Here is a 23,078-nt window from a genome sequence, read left to right as displayed (position 1 = left end):
CTGGCCTGATGCAAGGGCTAAATTACCACTTCTGCCATCAGTGTTCATTTATTTCCATCAGCCTAGACTTTCAAAATTTGTAGAATACCATCAGTACTTTAGTCCTTGTTCAAAAAGAGAACTAAAAGTAGATCTTTATTACTGATTAATTTCCCCTTTTATTCTCCACAGGTTCTACCTTTTTTTCAGAATAAACTTCATTTTCTATTTTTCTGAGATGAATTTACGTATATATTCTTTCTTCTGGCACCTCTGCAGCAACAGAAGTTTTCATAACAAATAAGCAGACCATAATGCATCAGGTACAGGCACAAAAGCAATATGGGATGACATTTTAGTTGATAAAGAATAATATTAAGTATTTCTAATAATAGCCTTTTATTTCTAAAATAAAATCGGATAACAAAACATCTCTGGTGAAAGATGAATTGTTTTAACATTTTCTGAAATTGGCAACATGCTATGTGTTTCATCTTATCTTGCTTGAAATCGGGCTATCTTAATCACAAAAAGGTTTATCTCTACTTTCACTTTAATGAAACTGCTTTTAAAATATGAAACTTTCTCTTAACTTCAGAATGTTTCTACACTAGCCCAAATAAATATTTTTATTTATACAAACAAATCTTGCTGTCTTGACAGCTCATATCCTGTTTTTCTTTATTGTTCTGATGCTTTTCGTTACAAAATCAATAAAATAAACCTTGTTCAGCACCACAGTCATCTTTGTCAAAAATGGGTTTGAACAAAAGGGTATGGAAGAGAGAACAGAACTCTGAAGTGACTTGTTGCAATGTAAAGTCATATAATCTCAAGAGTTCTGCTTATGCTTTACTACACTGAATTGAGTACTACGTTAGCCAAACTGCATAAGGCTACAAGAAAAAAGTAAATCGGAGACTTGTAATTCCTAAGATATTAGCAGAAAAGGCAGAGATGATGAATGTAATGTTATAAGGCTGTAAAAATGTACTATTATAGGATCAAAAGATGAAGGAACAAGGCATGAGAAGCTGAAACACGCTTCTCATGCATAAAACAGAACTAGAATGATGAAGAGCACACCTTCACAATGGGTTTAAGCTGATTTAATCCTGAACTTTTTCATATCCCCAGCAACCATGTGCTCTGTTCCATTCTTGAGTCTACACCAATAATCAGAGATTAAAGATCTGTTTCGAAGCACCGCCCTACTCCACTAGTTCTAGGATATGGAAAGGGGCAGAAAAATGCAGACAGGAAAACCTGGTTTTCCCCACCATCTTAGACATCTTTCAGTAGTAGCCCACACCTCCATTAGTGTAAATTTACAACGAAGCTTTGCTCTCAGATATTGGAAAGTCTAGAAAGTTTAATTTAAAAGATTGAACAATATAAAAAATAAATGAAGTTAATGATATGCTACAGAAATTATCAAATTAAAAATTCATTTTTTATTTTTGTTTTGAAGATGTATTTAAATTGTTACTGTAAGAAGTACTAAAATTTTCTTCAAGTGGCAAATTTCAATTATTAATAATTTGACCAAAACTGAAGTTAACATCTTTTACCCAGACACCAATAAAACACAATTTTTAATAGCTGACACTTTTTGATAGTACACACATGAATGTTTAAAGCATATTTCTCAATATATCTGTGGTGGGTTGACCTTGGCTGACCGCCAGGTGCCCACCAAGCCACTCTATCACTCCCCCTCCTCAACTGGACAGGGAGACAAAATTAAAAAAAACGGCTCATTGGTTGAGATAAGGACAGGAAGATCACTCAGCAATTACTGTCACACAAAAAAAATAGACTCAGCTAGGGCAAATTAATTAAATTTATAACCAAAGTAAATCTGAGTAAGATAACAAGAAATAAAAACAATCTTAAAACACCCTCCCCTCCACCTCTCCCTTCTCAGGTGCATCTTCAGTCTCCGTTTGTCTACCTCCTGCCGCCACACGCAGCACAGGGGAATGAGGATTGAGGTTGCAGTCAGTTTGTTACGCATTGTCTCTGCCACTCTGTCACTATGACTGCCTTTTTCGACACCCATGTTCCCACATGTCCTTAGAGTCATCTCTCTCAGCCCATGAGTACATACTGTTTGTTGTCTATATACCTTCTTTAACATATTTTTTGTCATTCTTTATTATGTTTTTACAGTAAATAATCACATAATCACAGAATAGTTGAGGTTAGACGGCACCTCTGGTGATTGCCTCATCCAAATCTCCTGCTCAAAGCAGAATTAGGTTGAGTGGGTTGAAACGATCATGTTCAGCTGGGTTTTAGATCTCTCCAAGGATGGAAACTCCACAACCCCTCCGGGCAATCTGTTCCAGTATGCGACCACCTTCACAGTAAAAAAGTTTCTTATGTTTAAATGGGATTTCCTGTATTTCAGTCTGTGCTTACTGCCGCTCATCATGCCACTGGCACTATAGAGAAGGGTCTGGTGCTGTCTTCTTCACACCCTCTCATCAAGTATTTACATACATTGATAAGATCTCCCTTGAATGTTCTTTTCTCCTGGCTGAGCAGTCTCAGCCCTCTCAGTCTCTCCCTGTATGACAGATGCTCTTAAATCTCTTAAGAGTCTCTTAAATCATCTTTGAGACCCTTCACTGGAGTCACATTCCAGTATGTCTATATTTTTCTTGTACTGAGAAGCCCAGATAATATTTATGTTTTTTTAATTTATTTTCCATCCCTTTGAATAGAAATAAGTAAATATTTATTTTTAGGCATACAAACATTACTGATCATTGGTGAGCACATCAGATTTACTTCAAAAAACATGATTTAGACATCCAAAATGTTTATCTAACATCAGTAAAAACAAAATTTATTAAAATTTGAGAAGCCCATACTGACCAAGTTCATTATATCTTAAAAGGAATAGGTATCATAAAAATGTTTATCTGTTTAAAAATTACATTCTAATATAAGATAATAAATACCATGGCTGGATATATGTCTAGTCAACTATGTATTTCCAGTGAAAAGTGTTTCTAACCAGGGTAACAAAAAAGTATGGAAGAGTTTTCTTTATTGGTAAAATAGGATTTCTATAACATTTAATCCTACAAAACGCAGACTATTCTAACACAGCATTTCCTAATTGAAACATATTAACACACAGCTAAAGTTTCAGAACTAAGAAAATGAAAATGTTCTCACTCATTTTTTTCTTCTCTGTTAGAGAGAAATAAAATATTTAAAAGTATTTAGTTTTAAAGATCTGTTTGAAAAAAAAAATGAATATACCACAGATCTTGCTCAAACCAATTTTTTTTGCCACCACTTTTTCAGAATTTAAGTAGAAAATGTCTCTACAATTTACCTTGTATACCTGCAGTAGCACATCTGTCCAAGCTCGTTTCCTCATTGTCTCAAACACGCTGTCCTTCAGAATGAGTATATTCTCGTTGCTAAATATGCCTGAGTGTTTCACATCTCCCTTTTTCAACTCAGCCATGTGACCCTTCAAATAAAGGAACAGGATTTATTTTTGATATTCATTTCAGCAGTTTAGATACAAAAATCAGAAGAGAACAATAATGAATCAATAGCATAAATGACTGATAATGTCCTACTATAGTGCAATAGCAATCAGCATTAAAACCATTTACAGTTTGCCACTATTTCAGCAATTAGGACAGAGAGGCAACACATGGAATATATTTTTTTTAAGAGTAAGATCAGTAGAAATAGTAAAATTAATTCTACTTTGAGAAAATATATCTATTGGAAATTAATCGCAGGTATCAGCAGTATCAGAAAGAATGGAAGAGAAAACCCAGGGAAACGAGGATGTAAACATTGGTGTCAGTTTAAATTTCTGCTCAGTCTCATTCATGTGCTTAGATGTATGCAATCCAAAACAGTTACCACAGTAGGAATACTCATGGTCCACAGGGGACTTCCATTAGTCTTCAAAGAACCGACACTAAGAATGTGGTCTTTGTTTAAAAAAAAAAAAAAAACAAACCACAACTACCTTCAGTACAGTTTGCACTTTAATCCATTTCTTATAATCATCAGGTTCAAACAGAAATTCTGGCAAAACATGAGGAAGATATGCCCCTTGGCTTCTGAAATCATAAAGCAGAAAAAGTTAATAGGTAGGCAAGACAATTTTTTTTTAACAGCATTTCAAGTTCTTCAACTTGCTCAACCTATGTGTAAGCTCTTCTGAGTACGCTTTGGAGTAACGATCCAGTTCCATTAATTGCTTTAGATAGCTTTTATTTATGAAGCTCATGTTAAATTCCTATGCCTACAACTAAATGTTAAAAGCACATACAGCTCTGTACAGACTGGCTTCTTTGTAAGAATTGCTCCTCCATAAAGGATTTATTATAGCACAAAGCATCAAAACACATAATACCCGTTTCCATGTGAAAGCCAAAGCACCAATGTTGCATAACATCAGTAGAATTAAAACTTGATGATGCTTTTATCTGTCTGCAGGTCTGATATTGGAAGTCTTATGGGTGTAAGCAAAGGTATTTCAAAACTCTGTTGTTAAACTGACCTGCCATCTGCTCTCAGATGACTAAAAAATGCAATAGGAAAAAATAGTTGCAGTGACAAAAGGCAACTTCATTAGACTGAATACCAAAAAAAGCTAACTTCAAAGTGAAGAATGACTATATCTCGAATACAGTTTAAACAAATGTTGCTGGAAAGAAGGGAGAATTATGAAGAATCCTTAAGTTTACTTTTCTCAGGGAAACAGAATAGTTTCCTGACTCTTAGGTCAGAAAGATTATGCTAGAGTATCTAGGTTTACATTGTTCTCTGTATTTTTAACATGGCTAATGTGACTAATAATCAGATGAGCTTTTCTTGCTATTTAACAAGTCTCTCATTGCCATGAAGTGATCATACTTTTCTGGTACATACAGTCCAAATTCAATTTACTTTGTACATTAAGAGTCATATGTCGCAGTTTGAAATTAGATCAGAACAACATATTTCTCTTCCCACAGAACTGTATTTTGCTGGTAGCTACACATTTTTTGCCTTCATGTTTTACATAGTGACATTATCTTCTCAGATTATTGAAATTTCATGTTTCATACAATTATCTAGCATGTTTTTTAAAACACAAATATTTTAATCAAGGACCAAAAATAGCATCAAGTTAGTAGTCTGGTTCTAAAATTCAACATGTCTGAAATTCCCATTTTCCATTGTCATAGACTCTGTCCCATTAAATCCCTTTAAAACTTCAGTTTTTCCCAAATGATAAAAGGAGGAAGCTATACAACATTCATCTTCTCAAGTGTCTTATCTTTCTTTCAATTTTTTTACTTGGTAGATATATGGGAACAGGTGCACTCTACAATTTTCATTCTCAGGAAAGCTTTATAGCAACGTTACAGGTCATGACAGTAAAGATAGGTTCTATATAACTGAATGTTCTCATAAATGGCTGCATTTTGTTGTTGAGGAACACCATCTTAAAAAAATTCCTCCTCATTAAGGACAATATTTAACATGATGCTAGTTCTCCGTGATCAGTATTTTCACTCTGTTAAGATGTTTTTCCTCAAGACACAGCTTGCAACAAATTTCTTAGTTGTATTGCAAAATACTCAAACTTTCCCTCTACTGTTGCGGTACATGCCAAGGAAACCTTCTGAGGGAAGGAAGACTAATACTTGAAATGTCGCTTGAAACACTGAACAACATTCCCCTGCTTTAGCAGGTGGAAAATGTGAAAGATGAATTATGCTTTATTTGAACCATACCTACCAGAAAGTACTGACTGGGGGGAAGAAAGCTGAGAACTGTGTGTTTATGTTCTCAGAGCATTCTCCTGGGCTTCTTCAGGAGGGAATTTGCACTTTCCACAAATCACAAGGAACAAGCAGGGATAGCAGATCACAGATGAATTACTCATATCCTAGGCTGGCTCTGGATGTCTCACCATCATTACATATAGTCGTGCCAGCAGTGCAGGTATCACCAATCATCAGTGTACCTGTTTACCGGGGCACTGAACTTAGCCTTGACCAATTGTCTCCTGCTCCAATTCTGAATACGTCAGTGAGTTAACAGACACAACTCAGTAAGACTGAAGGCTTTTATTAAAATTCAGCTATTAAATAGCTTTCCAAATTGCCCAAGAAACTACCTTAGAAACACTTAAGTATTTCTTTCCAATTGCTGTTATGCTTAGCACAAGGACTTGTGATCCACTTGCCCTGAAACTCAGCATTATTTTAAAAGTATGCAACTAACATCATGTATGCTAGTTCCAAGATGCCTAGATTCCCTGGAAAATCTCAATGGGAAGATTGGACATAAGAGCCATAAGGCTCTACCAGGAGAAAATTTTGACCCTATCTAGGAGTGCTCCAAAAGCATCCCATGAAAACTTCTTAAGGAAACTTATTCTGTGAACGAATATTTTGACCTAAGCTCCTGAACAGACTTTGTTAGGGGTAGCTTCAAGCATAAAGTATTGAAAAGGACAGAAACCCGACTGTCTCCTTGCCAGAAGGTGCCAGAATATAAACAAATTAAGGTATTTCAGAAGACCTTTCTGGTACAATCTTAATGTAAGCAGGTTTATGACATTCTTTCATTTCTTCACATATATCCTAAAGAAATGTTTCCACTTGTGTTGTTCATTTTCAATGTTATGAATAAACGTTTTTACTTGCATTTTACAATAAACAAACTTGAGATAAATAAGGTATAGAGATGTTCTCTCTCTCTCAAGTGCAATGACTCAGTAAACTGGGTCATATTAAAAAGTATACTCCGAGCTTCACAGCACACACACCACGCCAAATTCTAAAAGTGCAAAGAGTTTACCTTGTCTGCCCTGGCCACCTGATACAATCAGAGTGAAGAAAAGAAGCTTTTCCCAGAGCTGGTCACAAACAAGCAGTCTTTCTGGTATACTAAAGATATTGGGTGGCACGCTTAAACTTGGAGGATGACTGATGGTAGGTATCACCATCATCCAATGACAAATGATGTTATTTTGGTTCCCTCATACTGACCTCATCCATCAAACAATGAGTTACAGAAGATATATTAAAACATTTGAAGCTAGACAGAAATATCAGTCCTAAAAGACCAAAATTAAAGTCTATATTAATTTGAGTTAGGGATGTAAAATCCCAGACCGAAGGGTGAAAGACTCTGAAAGGCGCATCGGTTCCACCCTTGAAAAGTAGTTAGACACTCGAGTGTCTCTTGATAGGAACTGAGTGGAATTAATCCATCTGCCTATAGACGGATTAATGAAACTTAACTGTTAGCAAGGGTGAGAGGGTTCAAAAGAGGAAGCATGTCTTGAAGTTATACTTGATTGCTCTCCTGTCAATTGTGCAGAGCATTAGCTTAACTGTAGACCTAAGGCAGAGACAACAGAAAGGATTTTTCTCGGGTTGGAAACAAAGATTTTTGACAATCTGACCTCAGAGAAATATCAATATACTGATTAGATAAAAAAGAAATTCTCTTTAATCTACTCAGACAACCATTCAGCATCATATCATCATATCACACTGTGGTCAGTTTTAGGCATCTCACTAGAAGAAAGACATCAAAGTGCAGGAGAGTGTCCAAAGACAGGCAACGAAGCTGGTGAAGGGTCTGGAGCACAAGTCTTATGAGGAGCAGCTGAGGGAACTGGGGTTGTTTAGCCTGGAGAAAAGGAGACTCAGGGGAGACTTTATCGCTTTCTGCAACCACCTGAAAGAAGGTTGTGGCCAGGTGGGTGTCAGTCTCTTTTCCCAGTTGACAAGCAACAGGACAAGAGGAAACGGCCTCAAGTTGCACCAGGGAGGTTTAGATTGGATATTAGGAAAAAATTCTTCACTGAAAGGGTTGTCAAATATTGGAAGTGGTTGAGAAGAATGCTATTCTGCCTCTTTTTAATAAAAATTACATGGCTGAAAGTTGCAAATAAAGGTCCAGTGTTGTTGGAGCAGTGTGCATTGGTCTTATTATGAGTTCAGATATAGATATATTACTGTCCATTATTCTCAGATAAAAAGCTTGTATTTAGAACAGTATGTAAATGACAATTTTAAATGGCTTTACAGTCTCCTGAACTCCAGGTGAGATGCTAAAAAGAAGCAGAGGTGCTGTGTTACAGGGCTTCTGATGATCTCTAAGGATCTCATGACATTAGATTTCCTCTAACTTTCTTCTCTGTTTCACAGTAGCAACAGCCAGAAAGAATGAAGAATTTATTAACTTTTTTTGATTTGCACCATTTTTCACAGTTGTTCTGTATTATGTGGCAAGATAAGATTATCAATGAAGGTAGCTAATAGCTATATCTGTTCAGCGGCAGAAGTAGTGCTTCCATTTCTTGGCATATTATTAACATGAAAGACTAACAGATTACAATGTAAGTCTACAAAATTTTTGCTAAAGCCAGTAATTACAGGACAAAGAGCATCAGTGAAATAGCAAGATCGTTACTGACAAACCTGATCTGACTGTCTACTGAGGCTGTCTAGGGAATGAGGGTGAGTCTCATTTTCTGTCGTAATTAAGGGAGCAGAGTTCCCGTGGAATTTCTGTGTTGGATATAACCCTACCGAATGACACCTCAGTTAGTGTAAACTGCAGAGGAAAATCTTGGTAAAAATTAAATTTTATAATACATAAATCTTAGACCACAAAAGATACAGCATAAAGGAAACCATAAACCTACTGTACATAATTTCAACTGAATAATCTTAGAACTATGCTAATAAAAAAAGTTGAAAGAAAAGATGCATGCACGTATATTTTTTTACCGTACACATACTCACTTGAGGAAAGCAAGCAATGCAGAATGCTGGCAGTGGAGCTGTAACACGCGTTCAACTGGATCAAGGGGCAATGACTGGCTCGATGTAATGCCTGGTAACAACTGTCCACTCAGATGGAACAACATGTCATAAACAGTATCTTTGCCAAGGTTCCACTTAAAAAACTTTGCTTGCGAAGAGGTCATCTGGACTTCACACACATCACTAAGAGAGAAAAAGCTTCTGGTATTAGTCTTTTAAACGCACAAAATGAGTTAATATTATACATATCACAATGATAAATTTAATAAACCATGAAGTAAAAATAGCATCTAGAAGGCTGAAAAGTATAGCACTTTTTCCTTTTTACAGAACTTTTATCATACTATAAGGATTTTGAACTGCATGAAATATTTAATAAGGATACGTGAAATATTTTAAAAATAAATTTGTGTTTGTCACTGCCTTCTGCCAAACGTAACTTTGATTTCTATCATCTTTATAAATGTCTATGTGTTTGTGTCTCAGGAGATTGGCTTCTTCATCATTTAGTTGCAAGCTAGATAAGATCAACTAAGTGATGCCACTAAGACCGATATATTTCCAGAGTGTTCGCAAGACTGTTGATTACAAAATTTGCTTTCCCACATGTTTCCAGATCTTCAGAGTACATGGAGAAAAAAAAGACATGTTGTTAAAACGCTTATTTGTGTCACCAAAGAAGGGACAATTGCTAGAACTGTGTTCATTCTGGGAGGAGAATTAATTTCAGTTAATAGGATGACATATAGTTTGAACTGCATATTTTACATACACTACATTATGATATATCAGAGCACCATAGATGGAAATAAATATATTTTAGAAAATGAAAAATAACTCCTGGATGACATATTCATATAAACAGCACATAGATGCTACAGTTTTAATACACAGCTGTGCATTAGAGCGTGTTTACATTCCTCAAATCATACCCTAAACACTTTAGTATATATGTTAACATTTTATTAGGCAGACATAAGTGAGTTCTAAGCAGATATGAATTACCGTCTTAGTGAATACGGTATTGAAATAGGATTTTGTCCCTTAGACCAGCCGAAGAGAGTGAACCAATTCTTAACAGCAGTTAGGGTTTTCTGAAAGAAGATGTACTCCTCTTTATCTTCATCAGGAAAAAACGCTAATTCAAATTTATTTTCTCTCCCATCACTTTCACTGTCAGTTTCACTCTCTTCACTCCTGTTTTCATCACTCTCGCTTTCAAAAGTAGTATCCGACTCTGAATGATAAACAACAATCAAAAAAAATCCAGAAAGATTCTTTATTTCCTATTTTCATCTAGTACAAAAACAGTATTATTTTTTTAACACACAATTGTGTTCAGAAAATAAAAAACTGTGAGACAACAAACGATCAAATTATTTCATGAATAAACAATTTAAAGTGACCTGTACACCTCTTGGGAATAGAACAAATTATATTCTTGGAATCTAATTTCACTCAAAGAAAAAACTATTACCCAATCAGAAAAAAAGAAAATCAGGCATGGCTTACAAAACCACGGATAGCAATCTTAGAGAAACAGTCTTATATACAGTTACAGTAGGTACAGCTTTACCAGCTAGTCAATTCTAGTTCCCCATCTCAGTTACATACCGTGGGTCAGTAACCAACTTGTGTCCAAACAGTTTATCGGGTATAGTATAGGTGTAACTAAGCCTACATACCAACCTATAAGCCTTTGGACTTTTCTACCCTCTGTTAGGCCTTCTCTCTCCTCAATTCTGACCTAGACAAAACTTAGATTCTATATTTTAACAATTGCTAGTTGTTAACAACATCAACAACAAGATAATGGCATAAAAAATAACTAAGAAAACAAAGAACATTTTTATTCATAGCACAAATAGATTATTCCATCCTTGAAGGTGTGTTTTAATATCACTGTTGCAGTTTTAATGTTTCATTAAATGACGCAAAAATAAAACTAATACCTTAGACAGTGAATAAGAAAAAAAATCTTGTCACGATTTAAGAAGAAAAAACAGTACATGGAGGAAAGAGATTTGTTCTTTTATAAGATCAACATGCAGTCAGATCTGAATTTGTGCAGTTCTGCCAGCTGACAAGATGACTTTCCCCATCTTGTCACGGCCACCTTTGCCAAAGGTTATTGCCTTTTCAGATCGGAAACTGAGTTGCTCTTTTGAACTCTTCTTACATCATTCCATTAAAAATGAATCATGTTGGTAAAGAGCTACTATTTAATCTGTTTAACTACTCCTATTTGTCTCGGCAATACCTTAGAGAACAATCACACAAACATCAGCAGATCTGCAAGAGTGCAATCCTAACCGTGATGAAACAGCAGCAGTAATTTCTGCTCTTCTAACTTCCTAGGTAGAAAACTAGCAGCTGAAAGAAGAGAGACGTCAGCAGTCCCAGATAGTCACCTGACAACATCACAGAATATCTGTTACTCTTAGTTCATAGGGAACAGCACCTTAACTGAGTCTCACTGGCAACAGCTGTTTTTATACAATACTTCATAAATGCAATAAAAATGTCGAAGTCTAACCTGAGCAAACAACTAGACCCTTGCAGAATATAGCACGTTTACAGAGTATATGTGGTTGGTTAGTTCATGACTACAGAAACAATGCCCTTCTTAGTAACTAATCCCTTAGGTTTGTTCAGCAGTTGTTTTTTTTTTTGCTGGCTTCTCCATGGACATATTGCAAATGGAACCTTGACATTTTTTGTTTTGAGTTTTTTTTTGTTGCTTGTTTGTTTGGTTTTGTTTTTAAATAGTTTGACTGATTTCACTTCCACTTAGTCTACTGAAATGAAGGAGAGCTTTTTCTGCTTCTTCACTCTAGGTTAGGTTTCCCACAGTGTCACAGGAGAAGACAGTCTCCCCAGTATTTATTGGTTATATCTGCAGTAGCATTTCAGGCAAAGCTTACAAACGTGAAACATGTCTCTTTAAAGCAGTAAGCTGAAAAGCAGTTTTAAGAGCTCAAAGTGTTTAAAATGAACAGCTGCACTATACCTGAGAGAGAATCTTCATAGGTTGAGTCAGTGGTTGCACCAAAGGAACTTGAAGAAACACTATGGGAAAGTGATTGTGGGGTATAACATGGATGCAGAACAACTTCTCCACTACTGCAGTCTTTACTGTCTATAAAACCAGATTACAAGATGCAGTTGAGAAAATATATTTTATTGTCTGTGTTCTAACAGATTATAAATGGATATCTGCTTCTATGATTTTCTATTTCATGCTTCAATTAATCAAGTAACAGTTCTCATTTGACTCATGATGAAAATCTCACTTTGGTCATTAGAGTAGGTAGAAAAAAATCACCTGCATATTTTTTTTCCATTAACTGTACGTTTTACAGGACGGGACTTCATGCTTGCTGAAAAGCACCTATCAGAACAGCCCTAATTCAAGAATTTTAATTCATGAACAAAATATTCCTAAAGAATTTTTGATCACAGCTCTGTGATCTACCATTATCAAGCTCTTTCAGACTCAACAACACATATTTTACAAACCAAAATCAAAAGTGTTCTATCAGAACACATGTTCTGACATTCTCATATTGGCCTATGATAGGATTAGAGGACCCCTCTGCTGGCTATATTTGGTGTCAGTCTCCAGAACAAGTGTAGAAGAGGAACCTAGGATAGTTTCTAGAGAAGTATACACATCAGTAAAAGAAGGAAGAACCCTGCATGATTAACTTTCATTTTTGATTGATGGCACTGTTATCCATGTGGTTTGGAGCAAATAATACAGAAGCATGGTGTCAGATATGTGGAAGCAAAGCCTTCCTGAATAGCTTTTAAAGCCACTCTGTTGTATAGATATGGTTTGATCACATTAAACAGCAATCCACACCAAAACAGTCCATAAAAAAATCACATAAAATAAACTCAAGGGATTTATCAGTAATGACTGGCTTGAAAACTGATACAAACTGATTGTGTGAACAAACCAAAAAATAATCAATATAGAACAGAAGTATCCCATTATTAATGGGAGATCAGTTCTTATAACACCATCACTTTTGGCTTAATCCTCAAGAGAAACCTACAAAGCATCTCCAAAAGACAAGCTTGCAAAAATGATCCATTGGTCATCAAAAAACTCCAAATAATAAAATCACAGGTTTACAAGACATAATAATTTTTCCCCTTTCCTATCTTAATTGTGCTATGATTCATGAATTATATGGTACCTCTACCTGTCTTCTATATGAAAGGAAAAAAAAAATTACATGTCTTCTTGCTAATCCTTTTTCAACCTCCTAAGTACCATCTCTCTCTTAAATAGTCCAAGTATCACACTTATTTTAAGTTAATGAAGTCTTAGATTTCAGTCTTCAAGGCTAAATTTATTTCAGATCTAAGGAATGACTTGTTTACTTGATTTGTCTATTTCATCAAAATATACCAGATCCCAACAACTATTAAAAATAAAATAATATACCCCATATTTGAATCTGCTTTGAGCAGAAGGTTGGACTAGATGACTCTCAGAGATTCCTTCTGACAGGAATAACACAATGATCCTAATCTCTCCCCATAAGCACAGCTACACATAAAGAGATTACAGATCATTGAGGCAGGTAGAAAGCAGGGGGCAAGTGGCAGGTAGAGATGGGGCCGGAGGGGATGATACACAGGGAGATATGTAGGGACAGAGAGGCAGGCAGAGAGACACATTGCAGATAAAAATATTTCTAGTCTCTGATCACAGGCTTTTATTAAGCCTCAAAATATCCCTATGGTCTCCAGCCTCCAAAGACAATAATTAAAAAAAGCCGAAAACTATTTCCAGCAGGCAAATAAAGATGTCATTTTATCATAATATTATGTGTCTTTCTTCTCTTTTCGTTTCATCAAAACACATCCAACTGTTGTCCTAGGAATTACTGATGACCACTCTCTATCAATATAATTTAAATTATGTTCATTTATTCTCTATTGTTTGGGCTGTTTTGTCTACTTGTATTTTAAAAACTTCTTAAAACATTCTGTAAGATTTAGGCTTGTCCAATATTTTTCAATAAACACTACCTAATCATTTATGTAAGTTTTCCTCTTTTTCAACAGAAAAACAGAAGCTATTAAACTGTTTTTAAAATTTAATTGCAGTATCCTCTTGTAATTGATGAGGAAAAATACTATCTTGATTAAAACATCCTTGTTATCACACTGAAAATATTGATAATACTACTGGACAGAATATAATCTTAAGAGATAGAATGTTGACTGCTTACTGCTTCTCAAGATAACTTGTTGATCAGAGTGGTGAAATGCCAAATACGGATATAAAGTAAGGAGGCAATTCTCTGCTGTTGCAGCAACTTGAATTAAGAATCTGTTGAAAACGAAATACAATTTCTATTTAGTCATGGCAATCAAGATAATTCAGCACAAGAATAAAAGACAGGACAAAGATGTGCAGATAACTTCTTTTCTCTTCTGTTCTGCTCAGTAGGAGAGTACACAGATGAGACTGCACATGCCAAAATGGCGAAGTTTAATACAGTATTTGCACTTGATAGTTTTACTGTGAGCATGGATGTATCGTTAATCTCAAAGTCCAAGAGTTAGCAGATATTCTGTGGAATAAATGAAATCTGTCTCTCTGAAAATTAAAAACAATTAAAATTACAGCTTCCATTTATCAGTGTCCTAAAGGAGACTGCTAACTTGCTGAATGAAATCCATTTGAAAGAAGTTTTCTTGAAAAGCAACTTCTACTTTGATTTAACACTTATTCTATAAGACTCTACAGAAATCTCAAAATAAATTACTAGAATATAATAGAAATTGATGCACATGCTCCAGTGTTCACTAGAGTTTCTGTACTGTCTGTAGCAGCCATATTCATGTGTAGGAATCCACTTGTTAACCTTTTTTTCACGTTCCACCTCAATCTCTCAGAGTGCAGTCAACAAGCAAATTATTGCCATCAATGGATCATTATTAGCCATCTGTATGTATGTTCTTAGCTCATTGCAACCGAGGCGATTCATATGAGCTTAGTTCTCTGTCATTACATAGCTGTTTGTTTACTCCACATTAACTTATTAACTAAAAATTAATATTAATTATTTTGACTAAGCTGTGAAAAATACAAATAACATTTTAATAATTCCAACAGCATACTGATATCCATCTTGCTTTATTATATTAAGAATTATGCATATTGAAAACACATCTTGCACAGAATAAAAGAAAATATTTTCTACCTCCTTTAAACTACCTATTGAATGATCAATTCCTATTTAATGTAAGTTTAGATTAATATTAAAAGATACCACAAGACCTTTCAAATTCATTTGTAACATGGCATAATTAGCTTCTACTGCTTTGTTATAGAACAACATAATCAAGAAAAGTAGCTTTTCTTTCCTTTCTCATACTTTCCTCTCCAAACACAACATTCTTAGATACCACTTTCAGGAAAATTTTATTAAACAGAGAAAGGCTCCCACAAAATCCATTGCCATTTTTCTTATTTGTAAATATTCACATTTAGATTCTGATTTCATCATTAACAGTTATTTAAATCGGTAACCCAGCTCTGCAATGTTTTGATTTGTACTTGGGACATGTCAACCTATTGGAACTTGGATGGGAGCAGGGCAAGGGTCTCGGCCGGTTTCACCTTGTAGCATAGTATTTCTTTTAGCCAAATTCATGCTTTCTGCTTTTATTCAGCAAAAATCTCAGCAGTAGGACAAATGGCTATGACAGGTATATCTACATCTATCTACAGGCACAAAATGTACAGTTGTACATGCCCAAACCAGGTGTCAGACCATATTTTTTCTACCTTTACCAAGCCATTTAAAGACACATAGGATCAATAACTACAACACAGAAGTTTGCCAACTTTCCACTCGCTATTTTACTGTGATAAATGACAGTTCTTGATACTCTGCAGGCAAACGTTAGGTTCACTTCAGACAACAGAACTGGAGGCAGGGATGGAAGACAGCTGCATGAAGGTTAATGAAAGACATGGCTCTCACATTACATGAAAGTAACTTAGATGCTTGTATTACTGGACTCAGTCAACTTTCTGATTTCTTAGTTTGAGGTGAGCACCTCAGCCATCTCCATCCTCAATGCTGATTTGAGATTAGGGCATATACCAAATCTTCATTCATGCTCTGATTTGCACAGTAATGAAGCACAGAAATGCATGCTTGAGAACAGCTGTAGTACATCTTAACTAGTTAACTAAATTCAGTGAGTGATACCACTCAAAGCAAAGATACTGTTGTACAATCTAGAATACAAAGAACAGCCATTGCTACAGAACACCTGTGTACAACAAATAAATGCCTCGGACCTCACAGTGCTGCTGCAAGGGAAGCTCCTCCCTGTTTCATGCTGCTAACAATCCAACAAAGGCATGCCTCCTTGGCTGCTACGGGATTATAGTAAGAGAAACGAATACACCCAGCCAACTGCAAACTCAATGAAAATGTATTCTTACTGAGAAATTTAGAAGCTTCAAAGTGTTTATAAGATGAAAAAAGATCAGGCAATGAAACATCTGTGCAGGCTGAGCATAAGCTGTGAAGAAACATCACGAAACTGCAAATTATAATAGTGAGTAAATCCCTGCTGCAGAGGACAGAGAACCTCATATCCAACCTGACCCTTCATCTAGGGAGGTTTGCTCCTTGTCTGGGACTTTGATCCAGGATGTTGTTGAGAGACTGAGGCAGCTTGTGTAACCATTGGCCCTGCTACTCTTCCACATGGGTACCAGTGAAGTTGATGGGGAGACCTGGAACATATCAGGCATGACTGCTTGGCTTTGGGGATAAAGATCAGAGGAATGGGGCACAGGTGGTCTTCTCTTCAATCATGCTGTGAGGGAAAAGAGCTTGAGAATGAGTGGACAGATCCTGCAAGTCAACAACTGATTCTGCAGCTGATAATGTCAGCAAGGATTTAGCTCCTGTGACCATGGATCTACCTTGGCTACAGTGACCATGAGATGGTGGAGTTGAGGATTCTGAAAGGAGGAAACAAGGCAAAAAGCCATATCACAACCCTGGAATTCAGATTGGCAGACTTTGGCCAGTGAAGAGTCAGAAGGATGAAGAAGGGACTGAAGAACCTGCCACATGGGGAGAGAATGAGAGTTATGAATGTTCAGCCTAGAGAAGAGAAGGATCTTATCTAGCTGTATAAAAATCTGAGGGGAGGAAGTAAAGAAGATGGAGCCAAACTCTTCTCAGTGATGCTCAGTGAGAGCACAAAAGGCAATGGGTACAAACTGAAATACAGGAAAATCTTTCTAGTCATAAGAAAAAAAAAATACCATGAGAGTGGCTGAACACTGGAAGAGTCTGCTCAGAGGGGGTTGTGGAGTCTCCATCTTTGAGGATACTCAAAAAAACAACTGGACAACAGTGTTGATTCTGATTTGAGGAGGGGATTTGAAGAGGGGAAATAGACGATCTCTGGAGGCTCCTTCCAACCTCAGCCATTCTGTGATAATAAATATCAACTCAGTTATTGGCCACCTGTCCACTCCTCAAGTATTTTAATATGGTATTTTCCCAAAAGTGAAATTTGAAAGGAAAGTTCAAGACGAATGAGTCAGTAGCTAAAAAACTCATCTGAGTTTCAAAAGGTGACACTCCATTCATAAGGAAGCATGGCAGAAAAAATGGTGCTAGGACCTAAATATTTATCATACGTATTTTAGGCACTGAGATATGGGGCACCAGACAGAAAAACATGCGTATTTCCATACAAATATGGCAAATAGATTACAAAGACATGTACACTCTGCATGTGCTTAAAATCATCTTGTATCACTGACCTTTATTTATAACACCATTCATGAAGTAAGGTTACAAAGCTATGTCTTGTGCAATGTATTTATTCTGTATTTGCATCAGAGCTTAACTAAATAATACAAATGTCTGTGTTATTCTATTAGAATTAAAAGTATCTGTATTGCTAGCGAATGTGAAGTTACTAAATGTGTTAAATTATTCACTGTATTCAGTTTTGTAATGCATTATAAAGCAAGTAAAAAATTTATTATTGACATGAAACATCATTGCCACCGCTATTTCAGTGTTTATTCTCTAATGCTTATTTCCAGAGAACACAGAACAGGAGAATGGCCATTAAATATATTGTGTTTACCAACATTTGAAACCTGCTGATCACCAAAAACTAAAGCTCCAACTGTGATGACAAAAAAATACCATCTAACACTATATAAAAGCAGTTCCTTCACTTATCTTAACTCAGATTTTTTTTGTTTATTTGTTTTACTATTTGTCGATAGACAAAAAACCTGAATCAAAATGTTTATCATTTTTATTTTGCTTTATAGCATTTCCCACATTTTCTAAGTAGAAATAAGTGATTTATTTTGTACTAGCGTACTGCAAATGCTCTAGAAATACAAGTATAGTTAAATAATCCTTCTTCAACAGCATTCATTAACAGATGTAGAATATAACTAACAATTTCTAAAGATAAGGAATTCAAAGCCATTAGGATCTAACTGACAAATTTCTGTAGCAACATTGCTTCAGTAAATTAAAAAAATATTTAAGGAAAGTTCACACTGCCAGTTTAGAAACAAAACAAACTGCTTGCAGAATTGACTAGTGCGAAAAGGAAATTTGATATGAAGTGAGGCATTTTACACTTCTGTAAGAACAAGGAATAACCCAGACATAAGGAACAAGAAGTTGTAATGTAAAAATAAATAAATAAAGACCTGCCCTCCTCCCTTCCCTCGAAAATCCTTTAACAGATCCAGAGTTGACACCACGGAAGGGAGAGGAAAAGACGACCCATGGAAGCTCTGCCATTTCTGTTCACAAACGAGCAGTTTCCCAACACTGCGGAGCCCTTATCCTTTGTAGCAGGAGCTCAGGCTTTCCCAGCAACCGAAATAATACAACAACGAATACTGACAGACAGATGGTTTCACACAGTATACAAGACTTACTGCTGGGAAAGTAGCCATGTTTTTTCTAGTAGTAGCAAATACGTCAGTTGTTAATTCCTGAATAACAGACACTTCAGCTGGCAGGAAGCATCAAAATGTTAGAAAGCCACAAGCACAGAAAAGAACAGGAGTGATTAGCGGGTTTGGACCATCCTGGTTTTCAAAAGGACTCCCAACTATTTGAAGTAAAATGCCAATCTACTATTAGGTCAGATTAATGCAGCAAAGCAGCATGCAAATATCAGGAACTTCAATGTTATCCAGCTCCCTGCTCTCTCTCAATTTAAATGATATTGAAAGAAATTGACAGCTCTTATTCTCTAAGGCACGCCAGCAGAACATATGCATTTGACATTTGCCAGCAGTGCCTATTAAAGAGCTGTATGGTTGAGGCATGTTTCCCAACAGCAAAAGGGAACGTAGTATTTCCCTCCTTGAGACATCAAGATCTCATGGACTATCAAAACAGCCGGAACCGATTCAGAACTGAGTACCTTTCAGTGATTGTGTCTCAATTGCATCATGTTGTTACTAGAGGCTAAGATCTCTGACATCCTCACTTCCTGAAGTTCCAGCCAGGAACAACATGAATAACATCAGAAATTGCATGAGTAGAACACAGGAGGTAAAGACCTCAGCATGTTTGCATCATCAAAGATCACTGCAATTTATCTACACATCACATGCGTGAGAGGTTTTGGATATTCTGCTGTCCAGAGCACCATCTCCTTTGACTGTATGACACAACATGTATCTTGTTTATGAAGTAAAGTCTTCTCCTATGAAGACAGACTGACAGAGTTGGGGTTGTTCAGCCTGGAGAAGAGAAGGCTCCAGGGACACCTTCGAGCAGCCTTCCAGTACCTAAAGTGGGCCTACAAGAAAGCTGGAGAGGGACTTTTTACAAAGGCATGTACAGATAGGACAAAGGGTAATGGCTTTAAACTGAAAGAGGACAGATTTCAATTAGATCTAAGACAGAAATTCTTCACTCAGAGGGTGGTGAGGCACTGGAACAAGTTGCCAAGAGAAGTTGTGGCTGTCCCATCCCTGGAAGTGTTCAGGCCAGATTAGATGAGGCTTTGAGCAACCTGATCTAGTGGAAGGTGTCTCTGCCTGTGGCAGGGGGGTTGGAACTAGATGATCTTCAAGGTCCCTTCCAACTCAAACCATTCTATAATTATTTTTTATAAAGAATAAGCTAAATGTAATTTCAATCAGGATGGAGAAAAATTTCTTCCCTGCTAAATTATTTATCTAATCAGTAAATTAAAAGATATAATAACAATTAGAGGACAAATATATAAACATGCTATGTTCACAGAGGCTTTTATTGGCCTAGTTTTTCAAGTGGAAGAAAAAGTGTCACAGCTAAATATTTCTTCCCATTTATTAAATACTTGCTCAAGATATCCTTGGATTTTCTGTTATCTTTTACTTCTGTATTCATAACATCCCCATACAAGGAAATGTCATTTGCTTTGGAGTCAAAGGAGCAAAAAGGGAGAACAGATTAAAAATAACATTAGAAATTAACCGCAAATTCTCATTTAAGGCAGTCATTAAACAAATATTAATGCACTTTCTTATGATCCATTTAATGCCATCTGTGCACAGAGTAAATTACTTGCATAAAAGCCAACCATATATCTCTTCAGTTTTTTTACAACTGCATATAGCATGGTTTTCCTATAAAACGTGATTGCCTATCATCTTTCAAATGTTTTCTGTAAAGTAGCAAAATTCAGCAATATCTATTCTCAGCGTTCACTCTGATTTACAGAAAAAAAAATACTATTTAGATGGACTTAATATGGACTATGTGAATAAATCCTATGGAAGTTTTAGACCTGAATTTAGTAAAACAAAGCACTGCAGAGCCTAAGTAAAAAATGACCAAACCAGAGTATTTGTCTCATCAATACTCACACTTTGAAATATGCCTAGAATTAGTGTTACTTAGAAGTTAAGGCTCCTTTTTTAAGTAGTTAAACACAGGACATGATATTTTACCAACATACAAAAATAACTTTTAACTCGCTTATTTTAATTCCATCCCAGAACACAGAATGAGTTGAAGTTCAAAATTTTAGTTCAAATCATTTTAAAATATATATTATTACTTTGAAAATGGAAATATAAAGAGAATTGCTGAAAAATTAATACATCTTCAGCAACTGATACTGTGAGATTTCACAGCCTATTAAACAAACCAGTTAGCTTTTACAGATGTGATAAAAGGTTATAGGTTTCATTGTCTTATTATTAAAGACCTATAAGGTCCCAAAATCTTGTCTTCCTAAGAGACTCAAACTAAAAAAGTAGTTTAAATTCCTTAGTTACACAGATTGAAACAAACTGCTAAACTGCTTAGATAATTAGTTGAATCAGGTCTGAAGTTTGAAAGCATTGCATAGGTCTTCCATGGCAGGGGACTGGGAAGAATGAGAGTAGATACGCAGAGAACAAGAAATTGCCACTACAGATTACTGTAGAGTGGAATATCAAAGCATGTAGTCATATTAACAGTAGTAATGAAACCCAATTCTGGATAAATGATCATAGACTTTATTAGAAAAACAATGATATGCTCAGGATCGGAGAATCAGGCCCTTAGTCTTTTCCAATTGAAGGTAAGAATTCTTTCTGGTTATGATAAAAATGATTTCTTCCAAAAGCCAATATGAATAACATTACTACACTGACTAACAGCACACATAGAACCCCTTTGTTTTGGATGGTGCACTATTTCATTCAGTTGTGTTCAGGTATTACATCATCTGCTCCTACAGCCCACACACACAGGAGGTCACTTGTGCACCGACAAACCAACATTATTAGTTTTGTCCATTAACAAATATCTATCTACCATGTTTTAAAATACTGCAGCAATTTTAAGATGATTTGATATTCCTGAGTATGAATTTTTTCACCTTCATGAGCAGGGTTGCCTTTTAAGGTGATGCTCTTATTTGGTTTTTTTTTTTTAAAAACACATTGAGTTTGCCTTTAAGTTGAGGATGGCATACTTTATTTCATTTTAATAGCAAATATAGAAAAAAGTTTATTGCACAGCAGAAAGGATTATTTCTCTATAAAAAGGTTTGAGAAGCTGCTACTGCATCACATAAAAACAGTTATTAAAATTAAATATTGTGCCTGCTCAGCAGCTGTCTTTCAGACCTCATCATAAGCTTAAATTATCCTTTTCTCATAATTACTGCAAGCTGTAGCACACATTTATGAATCACATACCATACAATGATTAAATTTTAGAATCATATAAAATTAAGAATAAATAGATTCTTGGCTGATAATCAATACAGGAAAATATCAAATACTAATCCAAAGTGAACAGCAATATTTGAAAGGTCTAATGTGAGCAGCAGTAACTGAAAGATCCATAACCCTCACATCAGAATAACACAAAATTTAGTTTTACAGTTAGGAAAAAGCCCATTCTAAGCTGTAGGGCAGGGATATTTAACCTTCAAAATAGTTGTTTTACTGAAAATATTAACTGCAGGAACGACTTTTAATTACAACAGTATCTATCTTTCCTCCTCATGCATACACCTGTTCATCCCACCAAGGGGAGAGATGAACAAAAGGGACAAACGCTGAAAACAGTTGTTTTCATAGATTTCATAGATTTCATAGATTTCTAGGTTGGAAAAGACCTTAGAGATCATCGAGTCCAACCGTCCCTAATCCCCATTAAACCGTATCGCTAAGTAGTTCATCCACCCTTTTCTTAAACACATCCAGGGATGGGGACTCAACCACCTCCCTGGGCAGCTTATTCCAGTGGCTGACAACCCTTTCAGAGAAGAAATACTTCCTAACATCCAACCTGAATCTCCCCTGACTAAGCTTATACCCATTTCCTCTTGTTCTATCACCCTACACTAACGTAAAGAGCCCTTCCCCTATCTCCCCACCATCTTTTCTCAAGTATTTGTAGGCTGTAAACAGGTCTCCCCTCAGCCTCCTCTTCTCCAGGCTAAACAGCCCCAACTCCCTCAGCCACTCCTCATAAGTTTTATTTTCCAGCCCCTTGACTAGTTTAGTCGCCCTTCTTTGGACCCGCTCCAGGAGCTCAATATCTCTCTTAAAGCGAGGGGCCCAAAACTGGACACAATATTCCAGGTGCGGCCTCACCAGTGCCGAGTACAGGGGCAGGATCACTTCCCTATTCCTGCTGGTCACACTATTCTTGATACACGCCAGTATCCCATTGTCCTTTTTGGTCACCTGGGCACACTGCTGGCTCATATCAAGCCGGTAGTCAACCAACA

At 36.1% G+C, this 23,078-nt stretch overlaps 1 protein-coding gene across 1 annotated transcript in view; it reads right to left on the bottom strand.

Annotated features, from left to right (window-relative positions):
* The window catches only part of CFAP47 (cilia and flagella associated protein 47), a 343,401-nt gene that overhangs the window by 264,104 nt on the left and 56,219 nt on the right, over positions 1-23,078 (bottom strand). The window contains exons 27-32 of the mRNA XM_086608696.1: positions 14,051-14,151; positions 11,812-11,940; positions 9,807-10,038; positions 8,781-8,984; positions 3,989-4,082; positions 3,332-3,472 (exon numbers count right to left, since the gene is read on the bottom strand). Coding sequence (XP_086464822.1) covers positions 3,332-3,472; positions 3,989-4,082; positions 8,781-8,984; positions 9,807-10,038; positions 11,812-11,940; positions 14,051-14,151 — 901 coding nt within the window. The remainder of the gene's footprint in view (positions 1-3,331; positions 3,473-3,988; positions 4,083-8,780; positions 8,985-9,806; positions 10,039-11,811; positions 11,941-14,050; positions 14,152-23,078) is intronic.

The sequence above is a fragment of the Tauraco erythrolophus genome, chromosome 1, assembly GCF_009769465.1.
Source record: "Tauraco erythrolophus isolate bTauEry1 chromosome 1, bTauEry1.pri, whole genome shotgun sequence".
Taxonomy (NCBI): Eukaryota; Metazoa; Chordata; class Aves; order Musophagiformes; family Musophagidae; genus Tauraco; species Tauraco erythrolophus.
Note: the sequence above shows the minus strand (reverse complement) of the source record. Positions and strands in the feature narration are given on the sequence as shown.